Below are 24,229 nucleotides of genomic sequence, written 5' to 3' on the forward strand. Positions count from 1 at the left end.
GACAGGGTCAGATACAGAGCTTTGCCATGGGCAGGGAAGGCAAATGACAAAGTGGGCAAGAGAAGAATAGGTGCCAGATGGTAACAAATGTGGAGGGAAATTAGATACTGACTGTGATCCAGGATGCCCAGAGGACTCTCAACACAGTTCTTCTTGCTAAGGACATAGAGAAGCCAAATCATCTCTAAATAGAAAAAGCCTATATATAATCAGAAAGAATGCCCCCTTACAGAAGTACATTCAGGAAGCTGCCTCCGTGCAGAGAAGGAAGTTACTGTTCCGATCTGGCAGAAGACAAGCTCCAACACACACTGGATAATGGGGAAATGAGGCCTAATATAATCTGCCATTTTCTGGTTTCAGGAAGGGGGTGGGACATTTGCAGATATCTGAATGTTTACTGTGAACATCTGGAATGAAGGTATGACGGGGACAAGTAAAGAAAGGTCCATTTAAAATTCTACCCGTTGGATTCCCTTTCTAAACAGCTTTGCCATGAGCTATGTAGAAACTTTCATGGTACATGAAGGTATTTAAAAAATGTCTCTGAGTATTGGATAATAAGTCATGCGGAATGTTAAGCAGTGAAATTTGTTTTTTGTTTTTTCCAGAAATCCATAAAATAAACTTCTTAATTAAGACTGAAGTCCTTTGGATTCCATATTTGGTTATTTGTTTGTTCATTCAGAGAACACAGCTCTATAATTTGAAATATTATCTAAATCAATGTTTAGAAAATCATATTTGCAGGGAAATTTGCAAGTCGAAAAAACAGATTCATTTACAAAGCAAGTAATTATTTAAAATACTAAATAGTAATTCGATGCTTGTTAGCTGCACTCATTCAGGAAATAGCAATACATTTTCAGACTTGCCCTCATGGAGCTTACCTTCTAGTGGGGAGGGAGAAAATAACCAGAAAAAAAAAAGTAAAATATAGGACATTTTAGACAGTGGTAAGCTCTAAGAAGAAAAATTAAGTAGGGAAGGGGACAGAGGAGGATGAGGGGGAGGAGGAAGAGGAGGAGGAGAGTGGCGACATGTGGCAATTTATATAGCATGGCCAAAAACGATATTAAAATGCACACGGTATTCCTTAAAGTTTAGGATTACATAGTATTTCACCTGTACTGAAAGGTATCTGATGTATATCTGAGGCATAGATCTGATATACACCACCAAAAGAACGTTAAGAGGCAAGAGAAGATGTACAGGGTTTTAGGCTTCTAGATAAGCAGCACTTTTCAAGATTAAACCCATAGTGAGACACCTTGGATTTCAATTTCACTTTAATAATGAATATTTGGAGTCTTTCTATTTGTTTTGTTGCAAAATTAGTTTCCTAAACTAGCAGCAGGGCTAACATTTTCTCTAGAAGACTCTCAAGGCTAGGAACCCGTGCTCTTGAGAGCAGGAACTATGTTTCTTTTTTGTTTTTAATTCCCCGGGGCACCACAGTGTCTGGAACATACCGTTCAAAACAAGTTCGGTACCTGGAACCCACTGAACCCACTGAATGTGCATGTCCAGTAAGTGCTAACTACAGGAGGTGGTCCAAGGGAGAATGTTGAGTCACGAGGTCTGCTCAGGCACAGCACCGTTCACCAGCCTCAGTCATCAGCAGGCTGTGTGTGTGTGTGTGTGTGGTGGTTTGGGGGGGGGGGCGGTTCCAACTTCACAAGGGCAGATTTCTGACGAAATCTCTTACTTGGATTGAAACCCTTTCTGGTGTTTTCCCTCTGCCAAGGTGGCACGAACATCTGAAACGTGGTCCTGTCTGCTCTAAAGGAAGGGTCCGATCTTGACAGACAGCTGTGCTGGGGCGAGGCCAAATTCGTCCTCTGACTGTGGACCTGGCCGTAGGGGAGCCCCTCTTCGTCTGCCTCTTTGTCTCCGGCGTTTCTGCCTACCCCTTGCTCCCAGTCCCGAGTGGCCGAGGTGCCCAGGCCGCCTCTCACCCTCCCGCGCACCCTTTGCACCTCCTCCCCACCTCCTTCCTCCCTCTCCCCACGTCTGTTACTCGGGGCTACAGCATCCTTCCGGGGAGGAGGACGCCCAGCCTTACCTTCCAGCCCCGCCTTCCGGCTTTCCTCCCGGCAAATTTGCTCCCGCCTCCTCCCTCACGGAAGCTCCCCGATTGGCTTACGCGCCGGGAGGAGACTCCCACTGATTGGTCAGCGGGCCGTCACCCGCGGTGACATGACGTTGTTGGGGCGGGGCCTGGCGCAGGGTGACCGCGGGCCTGGAGGCGCTCGAGTACATCTGCTTCGCCTGCGGACTCCGACTGCTCGGGCTGAGGTTCGCGGCTCACACTCGGGCTCACTCTGCCGGGGAAAGGGTCGCATGAGCGGTGGGCCAAGGGGTTGGGGTTGGGGTGCAGGGAGGGCCTCGGGTCCTGGGCCCGGGGTGCGGAGGGGGGAGGAGGGCCGGGGCTCGCGGCGGCGCGGGGGACCCCAGGGACATGGTGAAGCTGAACGATGAGGAGGGGGCAGCGATGGCACCCGGGCACCAGCCCACGAATGGATACCTCCTGGTGCCGGGAGGCGAGCCCCCCGGAAAGGTGGGCGCCGAGCTGCAGAACGGGCCCAAAGCCGGCTGCCTGACCCTGAATGGAGTGTCTCGGGACAGCCTCGCTGCCGCGGCGGAAGCCCTATGCAGGCCGCAGACTCCGTTGGCTCCAGAGGAGGAGACCCAGACTCGGCTGCTGCCCACGGGCCCCGGGGAAGAGACCCCGGGGACCGAGGGCTCCCCGGCGCCCCAGACCGCGCTGTCTGCGCGGCGGTTTGTGGTGCTCCTGATCTTCAGCCTGTACTCGCTGGTGAACGCCTTTCAGTGGATCCAGTACAGTGTTATCAGCAACGTCTTCGAGGGCTTCTACGGCGTCTCCTCCCTGCACATTGACTGGCTGTCCATGGTGTACATGCTGGCCTACGTGCCCCTCATCTTCCCGGCCACGTGGCTGCTGGACACCAGAGGCCTACGGCTCACCGCCTTGCTGGGCTCAGGCCTCAACTGCCTGGGCGCCTGGGTCAAGTGCGCCAGCGTGCAGCAGCATCTCTTCTGGGTCACCATGCTGGGCCAGTGCCTCTGCTCCGTGGCCCAGGTGTTCATTCTCGGCTTGCCCTCCCGCATCGCCTCAGTGTGGTTTGGGCCCAAGGAGGTATCCACGGCTTGTGCCACCGCCGTGCTAGGCAATCAGGTAAGGACTGGGGTGATAGATGAAAATCGGATCCTTAAAGAACCACATAAAGTACTAGGCTGTATGAGCTGAGCATATGGATGGACCCTCAGGAGGCAGTTGTGTATAAATGAAGGAAAGGAGATGTGTAGTCATAAGATAGGAGGCAGTCTTGGATTAAAGAGGACGTTCGATTTATTTGTAAGGATAGAACTTTGAAAAGCGGTTTAAAGTGACCACCTTATCATCCTGCTTTGAGAATGACCTATAAAATAATGAACTGAACTGGCCCATATAACCCTAACACCATAGAAAACTTGTCAGCGTAGTAAGGAATGAGACTTAGGCAGGTATTAGGGTCACCCCCAGTGTTTTCTTTGTAAAAGGAAGGTGTTGGATTCTGGGAAGTTTGTTTTCATTTTGAGTGAGCAGCTCCTGTTTTATTTTCATTCATTCATTCATTCATTTTAAAATTTTATTTATCTTTTTTAGTAATCTCTACACCCAACGGGGGCCGGAACTCATGACTCCCGAGATCAAGAGTTGCATGCTCTTCCCACAAAGCCAGGCGCCCCTCCTGTTTAATTTTATATATTAGCAGTCAGCAGAGTGCCTGGCACATGACACTTATAAATGACAGCGAAATAAATGTTCTGGTGGTAAAGACCTCACAACATCCCTGAATCCACTTAGCGATTGTTAACAGTAAGAAAATGCAAGACAGATCACAGATCATGGAACCCTTTGTAAAAGGGTGGCTTATTTTGTCAATTGTTCCTTAAAGTGCTTCCTAGTCCTTCTAACACAATAGGTTCAAATTCCAGCAGCATTCCAGTAGCATTACTAAGTGGAATGGTGTGTGTGTGTGTGTGTGTGTGTGTGTGTGTGTGTGTGTTGTAGTTGAAGACTGATTCTTTTATTGTTAATACATTTTGCAAGTGGAGTTCTGTGATACTTTCTGTACATTGTATTGAGTGTTCATTCAGCTTGAGTAGAACGTAGTTAAAAGTCTGTAAACCAAGAACTTCACGCAATAAGATTTAGCTAAAAATCTGTAAAAAGACTAGCTCTACATGCTTCCTACTTTTTCTTTATTTTCTTTGTCTAAAAGTACAGAAGAAAGGGTAGCTTGAACTGTAGTTGTTGTGTATTCAAAATAATTTATATAACTGATATTTTAGTTGATTGCTTTCATGTGTTTAGATAGGAACTGTTTTCTTAAAGTATTTTTCATTTACAAAATTATATTCAATATTAATACTTCATTGAGCATGACAGAAATATTAACTCCATATCTATGGATTATCTGTTTATGAACAATAAATGGAAATGTTTTCCCATAGGCAGATTTTCCCTCTAACATTTAGCACACCTCTGCCTTCTTCCTATAAGGAAGGTGTTCTCGTCCCTCCTGTGGCTCTAGTAGCTGTGAACTTGCTCATGGCCCCCATCTTCAGCCTAAATTGTGGAGTGATCATTCATAATAATATTCAACATTATTGAATAAGAACCTGGCACCATGCTAAGTATTTTACATGCACTGTGTCCTTGAATTTAATAATGTTAAGGTAGGAACCATTAGTCTCACCATTTTATAGATAAAGAAACTGAGACTTGAAGGGGTAAAATTATTTTCCAAAAGTCACACAGCTAATTGGTGGCAGCATTTATACCTAAGTCCATCTGATTCCAGCATCCTAACTTTTCATTCTCCATCTCTACTGCCAGGTCTGTAACCTGAGAGACGCTTCAAAAAAAAAAAAATGCTTATTTATTTATTTTTGAGAGAGAGAGCACAAGTAGGGGAGGGGCGGAGAGAGAGAGAGGGAGACACAGAATCCTAAGCATGCTCCAGGCTCTGAGCTGTCGGCACAAAGCCCGATGCAGGGCTTGAACTCATGAGCTGTGAGATTATGACCTGAGCCAAAATCGGATGCTTAAACTAGTCCAAGGTGCCCCTTGAGAGACTCTTTTTATTTTGTATTTTTATTAAAAAAAAAAAATTAAGTTTATTTATTTATTTTTGAGAGTGGGGGCAGAGAGAGAGGGAGAGAGCAAGAATCCCAAGCAGGCTCCGCACTGTCAGCACAGAGCCTGATGTGGGGCTCGAACTCACAAACTGGGAGATCATGATCTGAGCCAAAAACAGGAGTCGGACACTTAACCGACCAAGCCCCCCAGGCACCCCAAGAGACCCGTTTTAAAACATAGATCAGGGGTGCCTGGGCAGCTCAGTCGGTTGGGCATCTGACTTTGGCTCAGGTCATGATCTTGCGGTTTGTAGGTTCAAGCCCCACATCTGGCTCTGTGCTGATACCTCAGAGCCTGGAGCCTGCTTCGGATTCTGTGTCTCCCTCTCTCTGTGCTTCAACCCCTCTCGTGCTCTGTCTCTCTCTGTCTCTCAAAGATGAATAAATGTTAAAAAAAAAATTTAAAAAAAAGAACATAGATCAGATCCTGTCATTGCTCTGCTTTGAACTTGCCAGTGATTTCCCATAATACCTAAAATCTAAACTCTACTCGAAAATGTCTTCTTCTGTTCCTTAAATAACACTAATTTTGGATTTTGTGTAAGGGCCTTTGCAGAAACATTCTCTCTGCCTGGAATGTTCTTCCTCTTAGGGTCACATTATTACATCCTTACTCTCACTTAACTTTCAGTTTAAATTCATTTTAAATATCATTTAGTGGTGTTTCTTGAAGATCCCCTTTAGAGTTGCCCAGTCATTCATTACATCATTATACTATCTCCATATAGCACTTATCACATCTGATATATTTATATGTTTATGTATTCATTGTTATTATTCATTTCCCAAACCCGCCATTAGATTCTAAGTGTCATGAAAATAGGCATGTGGTCTGAATGTATACAGTTGTATCTCCAGCCTTTAATGCAGTTCCTGGCACATTGTCGATTTTCTATAAAATTTTGTTGAATAAATGAATGAGCTTCAGACTCATATAGATACTGTGGGGCTGAATATTTCCATATGATTCCACCCATCAAAATTTACCTTGTCTTTTAGTTCATTTCTCTTCCCTTCTACTGCTACTGTCTTAGCTTTGGCCACCTGCAGCCCTTACCTAGAGCTTGCTGACTGATTTTCCTATCTGCAACCCTTGCTCTTTTCCTGCTACTCTGCACATTTATCCCCTGTGGTCTTCATAACATGCACATCTGTTCAGGGTACTCCCTTGCCCTCTGCAGTGGCTTCCTTTGCCTTTAGGATAAAATTCAAGCTCTGTAATGTGACAATGTGAGACCCTCCGGATCTGCCTCCTACCAGCTCCTCTGCTTCGCCTCTGCACACCCACCATTCCTCACATCCACATTCCGTCACTGCTCTGAGGGGAATTGTCCACAACTTGCAGCCTCTCACAAGGTCATGGTCTTTTCCTTCCTCTGTACATGATGGCCCCTTGATTGGGAACACTCCGGTTTCACTTGGCTAATTCCAATTTCTTCTTCAGATCTTAGCTCCTGCAGAAATCTTTCCTGAACCCCAAGTATATACAAGGTGCTCCTTCAAAGTAGTGTCTTAGCTAGAGTGTATACCCCAGCTTGTATACCCAAACTGTATACCCCAGTTTGCCTGGGATGGTCCAGGTATACAGTTGTTCATTAGGCTAATTACTCATGTAGTCCCTTTCACTCTGAATAGTGTCCTTGTTCAGATAATAGATCACATGATCATCCAGGTTTACCTCTCCATCACTGTACTTACCACACTCTATTGTAATTACTTGTTTAATGTCTCTATCGGGCTTTTTGTAAGGGAGCAAATGAAGTATTTGGTGACTATTAGTGTCTGCCTCAGGTGCCTTTTGGAAACCTGTCTTGGGCCCTTCCTCCTCACCTTCATCCCTGAAAGAATCTATCTTTCTCTATTGAGCTCCCTTAATACTTTGATTTTATTTGTTTCATTGTGATTATCATATTCAACCTTACGTTTTTCTTACTGCAGTGAAATTCATATTGCATAAAATTAACCATCTTAAAGTATAGCTCAATGGTATTTAGTACATTCCCAGTGTTGTACAACCATCACCTCCCTCTAGTTCCAAAACATTTTTATCTCCCCTCAAAGAAGACCCAATACCCACTTAGCAGTCACTCTTCACTCCCTGTTGCTTCTTTCCCCTGGTAACCACTAATTTGCTTTTTCTCTCTATAGATTCACCTGTCCTAGACATAGCATGTAAATGGAATCATACAATATGTGACCTTTTATTTCTGGCTTCTTTCACTTAGGATGTTTTCAAAGTTCATCCATGTTGTAGCATATATTAGTACTTCATTCTTTTTATGGCCAAATAATCTTTCATTGTATGGACATACCACATTTTGTTTATCCATTCATCTGCTGATAGACATATGGGTTGTTTCCACCTTCTGACTATTGCAGTAGGGTGCTATGAATATTCATGTATAATATTTGATATTTGTTTGAATACCTGTTTTCAGTTTTTTCCACACTGGCGGCACTATTTTACAATCCTACTAACAGTGTACAAGGGTTGTAATTTTTCCACGTCTTGCCAATGTTTGTTATTTTCCAATTTTTTGTTTGTTTGTTTATTACTGCCATCCTTGTGGGTAAGAAATGGTATCTCGTTATGGTGTTGATTTGCATTTCCCTACTAATTAACTTATGTTGAACATTTTTCTTCACGTGTTTGTTGAACATTTATATAGATCTTCTTTGGAAAAATGTGTATTCAAGTCCTTTGCCCATTTTTGAATTGGTTATCTGTCTTTTTGTTGTCGAGTTGTGAGAGTTCTCTATGTATTCTGGATAGTAGACCCTTCTTAGATATACGATTTGCAAATATTTTCCCCCATTCTATACATCATCTTTTCTCAGCCTTATGCTGCATATTCTTATTCCCCTTTTTGATTGTAAGCATCTAACGGGTAAGGACCGTACCTTATACATCTTTACAGCAGACTCATTCAGATAGTAGGAGTTTGTTGAATAGGAAAGACATTTGTCAGCACTTACCCTTTCACATTAGAACATGGTGCTTTAGGGTTTACACCTGACACCTCAAATACTGGCTGTCTTCTCTATGTTGTAATAATTGCCAGTTTGTCCTTTTTTTCTCTTATACTAATGGCTATTAACAGGGTTATTTATTTTACAGCTTGGAGCTGCCATTGGCTTTTTGCTGCCACCAGTTTTAGTGCCCAACACGCAGAATAACACAGATCTTCTGGCCTGTAATATCAGCACCATGTTTTATGGAACATCATCTGTTGCCACGTTTTTATGTTTTTTAACAATAATTGGTGAGTGAATTTTTTCCCCTATTGCTTAAATAGATAAATGCATGACAAACACATGAAAATAAAAATAGCTAACCCTCAACATTTTTATGCTAATATCTCCAGTGCCATTTGCTTGTTTCATTCTTGCTGTTGCCCTTGTTCAGATAACGAACGCTACAACCCTAGGGATATGTTATGGTCGGCTACATCTCTTTAAATATTGTAAAGGTTTGAACACTAATTCATCTAATTTACCTCCCTACTAACTTTTCTTCCCTGATGACTGTTGTTGCAAACATATTAGCTGCCTCCTCTTTGCATACTGCTCTACGTGTTCTGCATCTTATGCTAACATAGCCAGGAACAAGTTCTTCTCATGCTTTAAATGATGCAAATAGGCTACAACTTTTTTTTTTTTTTAACGATAAATCCCTCCAAGGATCCCCATTTTAACAATTAACTGGATCTGAAAATGTTGACCGGTGCACGATCCTGGGCAGCAGCAAGCTGTTCAGCAGAATCTCAGACCGGCAACCGTCTGCTTGTTAGGCCACTCCAGCAAAGCCCTGCTGCCTCCGGTCGTCACTGAGTCCTCTCGTCTGGGCCTGTCTCTTGAAGCAGTCAGTCAAAATCAGCTGCAAGCAGCCATCAGCAGTTTGGAAGAAGGTTTGGGAAGGTCTGCTTTTTAAAGTTTATTTTTATTTTTTTAATTAAACTTTTAAGTTTTAATTTAATTTTTTTAGAGAGAGAGAGGGAAAGAGAATGAGCAGGGGAGGGGCAGAGAGAGAGAGAGAGAGAGAGAGAGAGAGAGAGGGAGAAGGAGAGGGAGAGGGAGAGAGAATCCCAAGCAGGCCCCACACTCAGCGTGGAGCCCGATGCGGGGCTCGATCCCACGACCCTTGGATCATAACCTGAGCCGAAATCAAGAGTCAATGCTTAACCGGCTGAGCCACCCAGGTGCTCCTAAAGTTTATTTTTAATGGGAAACAATTTTGATTTCAGGCAAAAGGATAGGTTTTTTAAGTAATATGTTTGCTAATATAACTATCATATTGCCCTTTGGGCATCCAGTATTGTTTAAGGCTCAGTATGTCTTAAATTGATTTGAAGAAGAAAGCAACTTTAAAGTAAAAAGGCCATCTTTCAATCATTAACATTTACATCAAGTTGCATTATAGCTGGAGTTTTAAAATTTATAGATTAATTTTTACCACGGCTATAATAGTAATGAAAAATTCAAATTTTGTGATCTCCAGATATGAAATCTTTAGTTTTCAAAGAAATGTAGGCTGAAGACAGTTTTGATAGAGACTGCCTCTATAGGTGAACTGCCCATATATTTAATCTCCCAAAGATAATGAACAAAATACTCTCTTGGTAGCATATAAAGTACGCTGACACGTCCAACCTACTTACGGTTGGTTTTTATGTTTCAATTAGGGAGTGACACATTTGCCCTGTACAGACTACTGAAAAAGGACAAATTATCCCTGTACTATTTTAGCAATTTAACAAAGATATAAACAAAATCTACAGTTGGCCCTCCAACAACATGGGTTTAAACTTCACAGGCCCACTTATACATGGGTTTTTTATAGTCCTGTAAATGTATTTTCTCTTCCTTATGATTTTCTTAGTAACATTTTCTTTTCTCTAGCTTGCTTTATTTTAAGAATACCAGGGGCACCTGGGTGGCTCAGCTGGTTGAGCGTCCAGCTCTTGATGTTGGCTCAGGTCATGATCTCATGGTCGTGCGATGGAGCCCTACATCGGGCTCTGCACTGAGCATGGAGCCTTCTTGGAACTCTCTCTCTCCCTCTGCCCCTCTCCCCTACTTGCTCTCTGGTCAGCAGTAGGCTATTGGTTATTAAGTTTGGGGGGAGTCAGAAGTCATTCATGAATTTTCAACTGTGTAGGGGATTGGTGCCCCAAACCCCCACATTGTTCGGGGTTAACTGTTTATTTTTTAAAAACAAACTCTTAAGTCTACTTTTCTGGTAGCTGTATTTGATTTGCTAAATGAAATGTAGTTTATATACATTGTGCATAAATGGATCCTCTGTTAGCACTAGGGATTATTAAAAATGTAAAACCCTCTTTCCTTGGATTGCTTGTGTTATCTTCACATCAGTTCTGGTTTTCCTTTTTCTATTGTCTTCAGTTGCTTGTCTCTTCGGAAGAAGTGAGAGAACAGGTTCTATAGGTGATATCTATACATATGAAATTATGTGTATGACGCATATGTGTTTAAGCATATCTATATGAGATGCTACAAAGATAAGATACTTATTTGTCAAGGAAGGGGACAAAAAGGCAATAATAATAGGTGTGACCGTTGACATAGCACCCTGTGTTATTTGAGAAATTAAGAGACCTTTTCATGTACATTATTGCTTATTTATGTACTCATGGTCTGAACAGACAGTGGAAATGGAGCAGGGAAAAAAGGACTCACTGTCAAATTTTGCTTGGTGACCTGTAATCTTAATGTTATGATGCCAAGCATAGAATAAAAGCAAGATAATTTACAGTTGTGACCTGAAAGTCTCAGGTTGAAATTGTGATATTTAAACAAAAAATGTACTTGTTTTTCTTATTCCCAAATATTTGTGATTGAGGGAGATATGGGCTATTTTTAAAATCCCTACTCAAATGTCCTTAATCACTAAGGGACAGTCCTACTTCCTCGAAATTCTACCCATAAATACTTTGGAAGCCCAACCAAATCTGGTAAAGTAATTTGGCTTTGCTGATGCTTTTCAGCAACGTGTCATATACTAAATTGGTATTCAGCAGTCTTTCAAAAATGCTATCTTGAGGCTTCATGCCATGTAACCCTCCTGCCTTCCCTCATGGAACTTACATGTGAATGTAATCCGTCTAGCATTTCTAGGAATTAACCCAAGCCTTCCACTGAATTGCACACTAATACCTCATTCTTCACACCCCACATGATTATACCCTCTAACATGTGGTTGTTTGGTAAGTACCGAACGTGTTTAAAGGCACGTTACATGCTGTATCCTTCAGTCTTCACAGCCGTATGAGGACAGTACTATTATCATTCCCATTTTATAGATGAGGAAAGTGAGGCACAGAACGTAAGTGAATTTAACCTATCCATGGTCACAGTAAATACTGAAGGTGAAATTTGCACCCAGGTACCCTAAGTCCATATTTAAAATGTTATGTATAAAAATAGGTCATTTTAATTTTTATTTAGTTTTGTTTTTGCTCCACTTCAAATTGTTCTTGTATAAGTGGTGATGCTGTTGTATTTGAAAGCTGTTCTTGTGCAGCACAGCAGTAAACTATATCACTTAACTCAAGTGTGTATGTTAAAATGCTTACCATCCTGATTCACTAACATGAGTGAATGAGAGAAACCAAAAGTAATGGCAATCAGCATATTTAATGTTACGGCACTTAAACACATGAATAAAGAACATGTATGTGTAATTTTACTTTTGATTCTTATGTTCAGGATATTTATATATAGGCTGCTATTGTAAACTTTTAACAGAAATGTGTTTCACCCAGGCTATGAGAATTTCAAGCCCCTGAGATAAAGTCTCTGACTTCTTAAAAATAAATATTACTCAAAAAGACAATGTATTTTGTGTAGCATTCAATAATTACAAAATTATTTTGCAAATGTCACATAATCCTCATAGCAGCTTGTTGTTATTTCCATTTTATGAATGAGAAATCTATAGTTGAGAGACAGGAATTGACTTCTTCAGAGTTATACAAAATATGAGGCAGAGCCAGTATTCAAACCTTTACATGTCTTCTAATAAGTTAATATGTGTAATGTCTGCTTGAATCAAACAAGGACAAATAATGAAATCAAAAGGTAATGTTATTACCTAATTCCAAAAAGTAGAAGTACTCCTAAACACAATAGATATGCTTATTCATCATGGGAGAAAAAGTTTGAATGTGGTGCCCCCCAAATCCTTTGGCTACTTTGGAGAATAACTGCTTTAATAGTTTATTACTATCACTATTATTTATTATTATTATTATTAATTATTATTATTATGTAAGCTCTGTGCCCAGTGTGGGGCTTGAACTCACGACCCTAAGATCAAGAGTCGCATGTTCTAACAACTGAGCCAGCAAGGTGCCCCGGTAGTTAATCATTTTATTGGCTCACGCTTTTGGTGGGGAGAAGAAAGTAGAAGACTATTGCTTTTTAGTTTTCAAGGGAGAAAGAAAAGCCATATTTCATCATTTGAAAGAATCAGTGCCAAGTGAACAGGGGCAGAGACCCTGTTTTCTGTTCCTCTGTTTCCTTTTCTTCGTATAGAATTAAACCTGACTTTAGTGTATTGTGTAGCTAATACAGGCCTGATTTTATCCAACAGGGCAGTTAATTACCTGAAACTAAACGATAACACGTGTATTCAGGAAATAAATTTAGTAGAGTTGAAGATTAATAAGAATTGTTTTCATTTTGAATTGGAGTTCAAAGCTGAGCCTTTTATACTTACTTTACCAGAGTAAATAAAAACCGAAGTAAGAGGCTTAAGACTCACTCAATCCCCATGACTCCCTTGTAAGCATGGTTTTTACGTTCTGAAGCTTTGTTTTACAACTGTGTGAGTTGTGTATTACCAATATTAATGAAAAGAGATATCTCCTATCTTAACTAGGACACAAAGAGACTTTCAGGAAAGGACAACAGATGCCCTCCACAGTGCAAGGAGCAGATAGGGTGAACGGAAGAGGAGGGATTGCAACAACTTAAACATTTTATGTCTACCAGTCCAGTCCTCTGATGTAAGCATATTAACCAGTGAATATTCATGAGTATGTCTCCTCTTGAATTAGTTGTGACACCTGTAAAAATAGAAGTCTGTTTTAGTTTGGTAAGTTTTCAGTATATCGTAATTAACTGATGTTTTGGTGAGCTCTGCTGCCATGAATCCACCTGGACCTGTTTCAATTCTAGAGGTGTAATTAGATCAGTTGATAAATTTCATATCAAAATTTAAAAGGAAATAGCTAACTAACTCAAGATAATCTTCTAAGAGTCCAATAACAGGGGCGCCTGGGTGGCTCAGTCGGTTAAGCGTCCGACTTAGACTCAGGTCACGATCTTGCGGTCTGTGAGTTCGAGCCCCGCGTCGGGCTCAGGGCTGATGGCTCAGAGCCTGGAGTCTGCTTCAGATTCTGTGTCTCCCTCTCTCTCTGCCCCTCCCCCGTTCATGCTCTGTCTCTCTCTGTCTCAAAAATAAATAAATGTTTAAAAAAAAAAAGTTCAATAAACATATCGGTTTGCTTATTTCTGATGTTACCTCCAATTACAAATTGAACTAAATTTAGAAATGGAATTGTTGACTACCTACTATAATAAAAATTAATCTTGCTTAACTGAAAATGGAATAATCAGTGGGCAAGGTTGTGGCATGTTATTGACGGTTTTGCAGTTAAGTCATGTGAACTGGCCAAATCTCTGAGTTGTAGTCAGTTTCGGGGGACCAGGAGGACATTCCTCACTTAAAAATCAATGAAACTGAAAGCCTCACTATAAAACTCTCACTACCTCTTTAAATTTAAACTGATTTAGTCCACTCACTAAATACATGTATTTAATTTCCTTTTCATGTCTGTTTCTAGCATTCAAAGAAAAACCTCAGTATCCACCAAGTCAGGCTCAAGCAGCTCTTCAAAACAGCCCCCCTGCTGAGTACTCCTATAAGAAATCAATAAGGAACCTAGTTAGAAACGTTCCCTTTGTCCTTCTATTGATCACTTATGGTAAGTGGTTTTCTTTTATTTTCTGCGATGTCTCTGTAAACCTTTGAGCATTGTAGATTATTTTCATTTAATCTAGTGGTTTGAGCTTTAATGAGCTAGGTTTGTTAACTGTAAAAATAATCACGGCACAGTCATAAATTTTGAACTAAAAGTGAAAACTTCAGGATGGATTTTCTTAACACGTTTTTAAAACAAAAACAAATAATAGATCTCAAATAGACAAATTCTGTCAACTTTTTTGAGTTTGTGTTCACAGAGTATTTTAAGTCCTTTATAAATTACCGTAAGCTTATGGGAAACGTCACCAACAGCTCCATTCTCTGACCCTGTGCAAACTGGCGTCTGTTTGGACCTACCCAGTCAGGACTAGACACTAACGCGATCACCTTAGCCAGTTCTAACTTGAAAAAGAATTCTCACCCTTCTAGATATTTCAGGACAGCTGACGGATACTCCTCTGACACTGTGGCCTTGACTGCAGGCACCAACATATTTGCCTCCCTTCAGAGTTTGCTGACAGTTCATTCTTTGTTTTCCTTAAAAACATTTTTTTAATGTTTATTTTTAATGTTTATTTTTGAATGTTTAATGTTTATTTTTATTAATGTTAATGTTATTTTTGAAGACAGAGGGTGAGTGGGGGAGGGACAGAGAGAGAGGGAGAGAGAGAGACACAGAATCCGAAGCAGGCTCCAGGCTCCGAGCTGTCAGCACAGAGCCCGACGCGGGGCTCGAACTCAGGAGCCGTGAGATCATGACCTGAGCCAAAGTGGGACGCTTAACTGACAGAGCCACCCAGGTGCCCCTGTTCTTTGTTTTTCATGTTAACTCTGTTTGTATCAACTGCCAGCACCCCTTATTTCTGTCTTGTCTTCAGAAGTCACTCACTGCTGTTCTCTTTTTTTACATCTTTTTGGGAGTGCACACCCTAGTACATAACTGTTTTACAAGTGGTTAAAAATTATGCCCTCATCTAAACACTCACCCTTTTACCAGGATTACTTCATCTTTTTTTCTTTTTTTTAGTACAAATTGTTGAGCACCAAAGTAGAGCGTTTAGTATGGTGAGTCCCTACGTACCCATCATCACCCAGCTTCAGTGATCAGCATTTCACCATTCTTGCTTTATTTCTTTCCTCTACTTTTTTCCTGGAATATTTTTTAAGCAGATCCCCAGATGTTATGTCATATCATCATTAATACTTTAGCATGTCATAGTTCCTTTTCTTAATTTTGCTGGTTACTTCTGTTGGTTAGCCTAACCCTAAAACACGTAACTGGGAAGTAGCGTAAATACAGTGGGTCATTTTTATCTATAAGAACAAATTCGTTTCTGTAGCCTATCATTTTTTTTTAATGTGTGAAATTTATTGTCAAATTGGTTTCCATACAACACCCAGTGCTCATCCCAAAAGATGCCCTCTTCAATGCCCATCACCTACCTTCCCCTCCCTCCCACCCCCCATCAACCCTCAGTTTGTTCTTTTAAGAGTCTCTTATGCTTTGGCTCTCTCCCAACTCTAACCTCTTTTTTTTTTTTTTTTCCTTCCCCCTCCCCCATGGGTTTCTGTTAAGTTTCTCAGGATCCACATAAGAGTGAAAACATATGGCATCTGTCTTTCTCTGTATTGTAGCCTATCATTTAAGGAAGAAAGATTCCTACCTTCTTTTATCTCTCACTGTTTCCCAAGACAAAACTTTCTTTCAGTCCATTTATAACCAACCCCTTGTCACAGACACACACGTACACAAACATGCCTCCACGTGCATATACACTGTTAATACTAGTCTCTATAATTTTGTGCCATTTCTTCTTTTACCTGAAATGTGCTCCTTTTTTCCACTAAGTGATCCTACAAGGGCCAACTTAATGTTTGCCTCACTTACTGTTCATTTTGTTACTCATTCATTTATTTGTTTATTCCATCAGTAATTATCAACATTGACTGTAGAGTAGTGCTCTAGATACTGTGTGGGCTAAAAAGAAGCATAGTATGTGATTTCTTCCCTGAAGAAATTAGAATCCAACTGGGGACGTAATATAAACATCTAAAAAGCGAACAACAGTTTAAGAGTCATTTCTTTTGTAACACATCATTTAGTACTTCCTTGATTATACATAAGTGATAAGGTGAAAATTTTTTATTTTTTTTTGAAATTTATAAAGGTCTTCCCTATATATTATTTTATCTAACTTTTTTGAGATAGAAATATACCTATTTTATAAAGGATCAGAGTTCTCTTTTCTTAATTCTAAATTTTATTTATTTGTACAAAATTTAGTAGGTTACAAAGGATGCATAGTGCACACAGTATAAAATTCACAAGGTACAAAGGGCATACAATGAAAAACCAGTCTTCCCCCGTCTCTGTCCCCAGGTTACCTCTCTGTTTCCAAGGAGTTCCCCTCCCTGGAGACAATCACTGGTATCATCTGCTTCCTTGTGAGGCTGGTATAACCTTGATACCAAAATCAGGAACAGTGCAAGAAAAGAATTATAGGTCAATTTCACTTATGAAAAAAATGTAAAAATGCAAAATAAAATATTAGCTAAGCTATGTTAGCAATTTATAAAAATGACAATGCATCCTGGCCAAGTTTGGTTTAAGAAATGATGTTGTACTAAACTGATTTAGCACTAGAAATTCATGAATATAATTTATTGCAGTAAAAGATCAAAGAGGAAAATTTGCCCAATAGCTGAAGGAAAAGCATTTGATAGAATTCAATACCCGTTGATTAAAGACTTAGCAAACTGCAAAGAAAAATGAACTTTATGAATCTGATAAAGTTTACCTACAAAAACTCTCTACTAGACATCATTCTAGAGGCAGAACCTTCGGAGCAGCACTATCCCTTAAAACAAGATGTCTGTGTCATCGCTTTTATTCATCATCCAGCTGGAATTTCTGGCTGGCTCACTAACACAAAATTTAAAAGTAGATGAGTTGAAAAGAAGAAAGTTGCTATTATTCATAGATAATATGATTATATACACCAAAAGTCATCAAACTATGGCCTATGAGTCAACTCTGTTGCCTGTTTTTATAAATAAAGTTTTGTTTGTTTACATATTATCTATTGCTGCTTTTGAGCGGCAAGGGTAGCACTGAGTAGTTGCATCAGAGACCGCAGCACCTGCAAAGCTAAAGATATTTACTGTCTGGCCCTTTGCAGAGAATGTTTACTGACCCCCTGATCTATAAAAATAATGCAAGAGAACCTACAGATAACTATTAAAACTAATAAAAATGAGTTCAGCAAGATTAGTAGATAATCTGACAATGTGAAAATATCAGCTACATTCCTATGTATTTATAGGAATTGTATTCCTTTTTAAAAAGATGTTTATTTCTTTATTTTGGTGGGTAGAGGGGCAGAGAGAGAGGGAGGGAGAGAATCCCAAGCAGGCTCCACACTTAGGGCAGAGCCCAACCTAGGGCTCTATTCCATGAACCATGAGATCATGACCTGAGCCCAAATCAGGAATCAGATGCTTAAATGAATGCGCCACCAAGGCACCCCGATAAGAATTGTATTCCTATAAAAAGATATTTTTATAACAGCAGCCAACACTATAAGATGTCTAGGAAAAAATCCAACAAAAGAACCTTGTAAATTAGAAAATTAGAACACATTAAAAGACCAGAGAAGACCTCAATTAAATGGAGAGCTATGTTTATAGAAGACTTGAGATTATAGTGATGGCAGTTAACGTTACAGAACCACTGTATTAATAAATGACAGTTGCAGATTTGAATTGACAGAAAAGCCAGATACAGACACTAATTAGGACACTAAACAGAATTTACTTGTTGAAGGAATTAGAAAGAAGGGGATGGGAAAAACCGTGGAGATTAATAATAATCCCCAGGACAGTTGGAAAACTTTATTGACCTCATAGTCTTCATCAGAGGAGTAAGAGTTAGGGATCATAATTTTGAATGAGTGAGTCACATCACACCTTTTAGCAGTGCACCTGTCTCCTTCCATGTCTAGTATTATATATTGAAAGTTGGAGCAGAGTTGCACATGGGATGATCTGGATAGGGACTATACTCCTGAGATAGGTTTTCAGGATTATATACAATATCCAAAACTTAGGAACCAAATAGTCCAAGCTAACATTGTTTTTGAGGTAGGGCTATTTGGAGAAAATTGTATCCCTTACTATGCCAACTATTGCTACTTGCTATCTGAAACTCAGAAAAATAATATATTCTAGGCTCAGATAACAATATCTCTTGCTATTACAATTCTTATCCTGACTCTTGCTATCCTTACTCCGGTCTGGAATAGATTCAAGATCCCATAGGATACAGCGCAGTAGAGGACCCCCAGGCCAGAGCACAGGGCTTCTTTGTTTTCCTTGGCCTCTCCAGGCTAACCTAGCTGGGTCCCTATATATTCCTGAACTCAATGGGACATGAGCAACAAAGGCCAGTTACTCAAGGTTTTTTGATATGATCTTTAGATAGCTATAGGTCTCATTTTGCAATCTTCTGTATACACAGGGTTTGTAATGGAACTTGACTACTTCTAAAATTCCTGTGAGAGAAGTAAGGGCCAAGAGCAAAGATAATTTTGTTGAAGACCAAGTTGAGGGCGCATTCTTATATCAGGACATATAAAACAATGATTATTAAGATGCCATGTAAAATCAAGGGACAGACCGTTAGGTTACCGCAACAGAGTAGAGATCCCAGCGATCTACCCCTGTGTCTGTTTGCAGGCTAGGTTGTATTGTAGCAATGAAGTTCTGCCAAAAAAACCTCAGTGGCCTAACACATCAAAAATGTATTTATTGCCGATACTACATGTCCATTGTGAATCGGCAGCAAGGCTCTGCTCATCAGTTAACTCAGGGATCCAGGATGACATCTTGGCACAGACTATTGTGATTACTAGGACAGCAAATGGGTAACGTCACTTTTGCTCACATTTAAAGTCATATGGCCATGGCACTAGGTACCTGGAAGGAAAAAAACCACTATACAGTGATCCTCCCTTGTGCCTAGTTTCCTCTTCTGTGGTTTCAGTTACCCGTGATCAACCGCAGTCAGGAAGCAGGGGCAACTCCTTCTGGCCTGTCCACAGAAGCTCAGTGGTAGCCTGACACTCAGTCACACCGTGTCATTCACCTCACTTCATCTCATCACATAGGCACTTTGTCTTTAATCCATAGTAAGACGAAAACAGTACAATAAGATTTTGAGAGAGACCACATTCACATAGCTTCTATTACTGTATATTGTTATAATTGTTCTGTTCTATTATTAGGTACTGTTGTTAATCTCTTACTCTGCCAATTTATAAATTAAACTTTAATATAGGTGTGTATGTATGTATAGGAAAAAACAGTATGCATAGGGTTGGTGCCCTCTGCAGTTCCAGGCATCCACCGGGGGACTTGGAACATATCCCCTGCACACAAGAGAGGACTGCTGTATTTGCAGTCATCTCCAATGACTAGAAGGTGCATATATGAAAACTAGATGTTTGGTACAAGAGAAACTATACAGCGAATTGTCCTGGGATAATTGAGCAATAAAGTCAAATTAGCTCTCTATGTCATACCATGAACAAAAAGTGAATCGCAGTGGATTAAAGACCAAAGGGTAAAAATTAGAACTTTAAAGTTTTAGAAGCACGTTTTAGAAACTGGCTTTAGTATTCTTAAAAAGAATTTCTCATGTAAAAAACACAAGGGCACCGGGCTGGCTTGCAGAACATGCAGCTTTTGATCTCGAGGTTGTGAGTATCAAGTCCCACGTTGGGTATAAAGAGTGCTTAAAAATAAAATCTTGGGGCATCAGGGTGGCTGAGTCAGTTGAGCATCCAACTCTTGACTTCGGCTCAGGTCATGATTCTGGGGTCGTGGGATCAAGCTGCATGTTGAGCTCTGCACTGAGCATGGAGCCTGCTTAAGATTCTCTCTCTCTCTCTCTCTCTCTCTCTCTCTCTCTCTCTCTCCTTCTGCCCCTCTCCCTCACTTAGACTCCCTCTCTCTCTAAAATAAAAAAAGTAAATGGGGCACCTGGGTGGCTGAGTCGGTTAACTATTCGACTTCAGTTCAGGTCATGATCTCATGGTTCGTGGGTTCGAGCCCCACATCAGGCTCTGTGCTGACAGTTCAGTGCCTGGAGCCTGCTTTGGATTCTGTGTCTTCCTCTCTCTCTGCCCCTTCCCCACTCACACAATGCTCTCTCTCGCAAAAATAAAAAATTAAAATAAAAAAAAATTGTAATAAAATAAAATCTTAAAAAATAATAAAACATAAACCCTAAAGAAAAAGATTGATAAGTATGATTACATTAAGATAATGGTCTTTTCTAAAAAGATATCACGGGGGGCCCTGGGTGGCTCAGTCTGTTGAGCATCTGACTTCAGCTCAGGTCACAATCTTGCAGCTCATGAGTTCAAGCCCCGTGTCGGGCTCTGTGCTGACAGCTCAGAGTTTGGAGCCTGCTTCAGATTCTGTGTCTCCCTCTCTCTCTCTGCACCTCCCCTGCTCTCTCTCTCTCTCAGAAATAAACAGTAGAAAAAAATAAAATGAAATGAAAAGACACCATAAAAAGTGAAAAGACAAGACATAAAGCATGAGAAAGTGTCTGTGGTGCATATAACCAACAAAGGATTAGCACCTACAATGTAAAAATAGCTCATACCACTCAGTGAGAAGAGAACAAACAATTTAAGGGAACCAGAAGGCCTTTATGTGTTTGTGTATTACTCATGTATGATGCTAAACCTTATTACTTATCAAAGCAATGCAAATCAAGACAGAGTAAGAAATAATATTACATGTATTCAAGTTGGCAAAAAAATAAATATTTTTTAATCTAGAGAAAACAAGTATGGCAAGAATATGGAGTAAAGGAACTCTGCGAGTAGTATAAACTGATAAAACTGTTCGAAAGACCAATTTGGCTCTATCCAGAAAATAGACATTCTGCTCCTAGATATAGACTTAGAGAAATCCTTATATGTAATAACAAAAAGATAATATTCATTGCAATATTATTTTAAATAGCAAAAAATAGGGAAAAGCCTTAAGTGTCTATTGACTTTGCAAGAGATCATTAAATTGCAGTATTTTTCACACAATGGACTATTAAATAGTAGAGAAAACTAATGAACCAGAATTTAAAGTATTGCCTCAGGTAAATCTCAAAATCATAATATTGAGTGATAAGAGCAAGCTGCAGATGATACACATATATTATAATATCTAAAACGATAAGCGCTGACATCAGGAAAGGAGTTACTTCTGAGAAAGAATAAGAGAGAAGAACAGGATTAGAGAAGATCTAAAAAATTAAAGCAAAAATGGCAAAATGTTAAGGGTTTATGAAGCTGGGTGATGAGTAAGGGTATTTGCTAAACTACTATCTACACTATTTTCTATGCTTGAGATATTTAATAATAAAGAGAAAGAATAAACGTAAGTCTTGCTAGGTTGAGAGGCTTACCTAAAGTCATGCAAGATATGCCAGGAATCCTCAAGATTCAAACGTAGTCATGTGCTTTCTGATAACCAGCTGTTTTTATTTTTCCCTTTTTACATATTCTGTAATTAATATTATTTTACTAATTGCCTTGAAGTCTTTGATGCAGGGGTGACATCTCTGAAGTAGGGATTCTGTCTTCTGTTTGAACATTCATTAGCTCGAGTACACTGTAGGTGCTCAATAAGCAATCCGTTCAGTGCTTGATGGCTATATACAGTGTTACGCATGGAGACATTATTTATGGTTGGCATATCTGAGTCTAAGTAATAATAAATGATGTAATGACAGAATTTTACTATTGTAATCTCTAGTAAGTTTAGGTATTAAATTGATCACTCCATATCCTGAAAGGGAATGGCAAGAGATTTTAGTTTTCTGTCAGCTGTCTAGGAAATACATGCTATTTTCACAATTGCCCCAGAGTGCTCATATCACATTATGAACTAGTAAGTGGTGCATTTACCATTTTCTGTTTGTTATTGTAGGTATCATAACTGGAGCATTTTATTCAGTCTCAACATTATTGAATCAAATGATATTGACATATTACAAGGTAAGTGTCTGTCTGTGCTGTGTCACATGCCTGGCCAAGAATGTTTCTTAAGCAGTGTGATTCCTGTTAGTGTGATCATAAGATTAAAGATTTATAGGGTAACCGGCTGGCTCAGTCAATGGAGTGTGCGACTCTTGATCTCGGGGATGTAGGTTCGAGCCCCACATAGGGTATAGAGATTACTCAAAAATAAAATCTTGAAAAAAAAAAGGTTTATGACCTTATTGCTTTTAAGAGATTTATATTTGTTTTAACTGAGAATACATTTAATCTAATTTATAAAGCACACAAAATGGAAAGCAGAGGTTATTATTACAGTGATAATACCTAAGTCTTTTTTTGATACTTTTTTTTAATTTAATGTTTATTTATTTTTGAGTGAGAGAGAGAGAGAGAGAGAGAGAGAGCGAGCATGAGCGGGGGAGGGGCAGAGAGAGAGGGAGACACAGAATCTGATGTAGGCTCCAGGCTGAGCTGTCAGCACCGAGCCCGACATGGGGCTCAAACTCGTTGATCGCGAGATCATGACCTGAGCTGAAGTCAGATGCTTAACCAACTGAGCCACCCAGGCACTCAATACTTTTTAAAAAAAATGTGACTGGTTATATGGGAAAAGACAAAGAGACAATTTTAAAAGAAACCCATCCGGGGCGCCTGGGTGGCGCAGTCGGTTAAGTGTCCGACTTCAGCCAGGTCACGATCTCGCGGTCCGTGAGTTCGAGCCCCGCGTCGGGCTCTGGGCTGATGGCTCGGAGCCTGGAGCCTGCTTCGGATTCTGTGTCTCCCTCTCTCTCTGCCCCTCCCCTGCTCATGCTCTGTCTCTCAATAATGAATAAACGTTTAAAAAAAAAAAAAAAAAAGAAACCCATCCAAATATAAAGAAGTAAATATCAAGCTGTGACCTCTCTTTCCTTTTGAAAGGAGAAAGCAGTTGTAATATATAAAAACAGATTAATCTCCTCAGACTTCTGTGAATTCTAACAAAGATCATTGCATTTTCTAACCATGGAGGAATGAGAAAAATTTCTTTTGATTTCTCCCACATTTTAGGTTTTCTTTTTTTCTGGTTTGAAAATAGAATGCCCTTCACATGTTCGTTACCTGTCCCCTAACCCACTCACCTAACAGATATACTAAATTTCCTACTATATTCTATGCTTAATTTTATCTGATTATTTCCATTGACTGTGGAATGTATGGGAATGTGAAAGATCTATTTGAATTAGAAGTATCTGATTAACTTCTCTTGATTTTGTTTTTTAATTAATTTATTTAAATTCAAATTAACATACAATGTAGTATTGGTTTCAGGAGCAGAATCCCATGATTCATCACTCACATGTAACACCCAGTGCTCATCCCAACAAGTGTCCTCACTAATGCCTGTCACCCCTCCAGCGACCCTCAATTTGTTTTCTGTATTTAAGAGTCTCTTATGGTTTGCCTCCCTTTCCATTTTATCTTATTTTTCCTTCCCTTCCCCTATGTTCATCATCTGTTTTGTTTCTTAAATTCTACATATAAGTGAAATCATGATATTTCTTTTTCTCTGATTTATTTTGCTTAGCATAATATATTCTAGTTCCATGCACATTGTTGCAAATGATAAGATGTTCTTTTTGATTGCTGAGTAGTATTCCATTGTGTATATATATACCGCATCTTCTCGATCCATTCAAGAAGTATCTGATTAACTTCTTATGAAAATTTTTTTAAGGGAGAAGAAGTGAATGCTGGAAAGATTGGGCTAACATTGGTAGTGGCTGGAATGGTGGGCTCTATTCTTTGTGGCTTTTGGCTTGATTATACCAAAATATACAAGTAAGTGATGGTAGATAAATGTACGGTGTACAACCTAAGGTATTTTGGGTTTAATGGAGACTGTGATTTTTATTTTCATAAATTTAAGAAGTGTTATTATTATGGAAAGACCTGGATTTTAGACGTT

The 24,229-nt window shown here is 39.8% G+C and overlaps 1 protein-coding gene across 1 annotated transcript in view; it reads left to right on the forward strand.

Annotated features, from left to right (window-relative positions):
• Nucleotides 1-2,443: 2,443 nt before the first annotated feature.
• The window catches only part of FLVCR1 (FLVCR heme transporter 1), a 36,301-nt gene continuing 14,515 nt past the window's right edge, over nt 2,444-24,229 (forward strand). The window contains exons 1-5 of the mRNA XM_047076823.1: nt 2,444-3,199; nt 8,327-8,471; nt 14,076-14,216; nt 22,214-22,281; nt 23,999-24,102. Of these exons, the coding sequence (XP_046932779.1) occupies nt 2,462-3,199; nt 8,327-8,471; nt 14,076-14,216; nt 22,214-22,281; nt 23,999-24,102 (1,196 nt within the window). The 5' untranslated portion in view covers nt 2,444-2,461. The remainder of the gene's footprint in view (nt 3,200-8,326; nt 8,472-14,075; nt 14,217-22,213; nt 22,282-23,998; nt 24,103-24,229) is intronic.

Source organism: Lynx rufus, unplaced genomic scaffold, assembly GCF_022079265.1.
Source record: "Lynx rufus isolate CCGP_SWC_20201006 ecotype Redwood Valley unplaced genomic scaffold, mLynRuf1.p SCAF_15, whole genome shotgun sequence".
Lineage (NCBI taxonomy): Eukaryota > Metazoa > Chordata > Mammalia > Carnivora > Felidae > Lynx > Lynx rufus.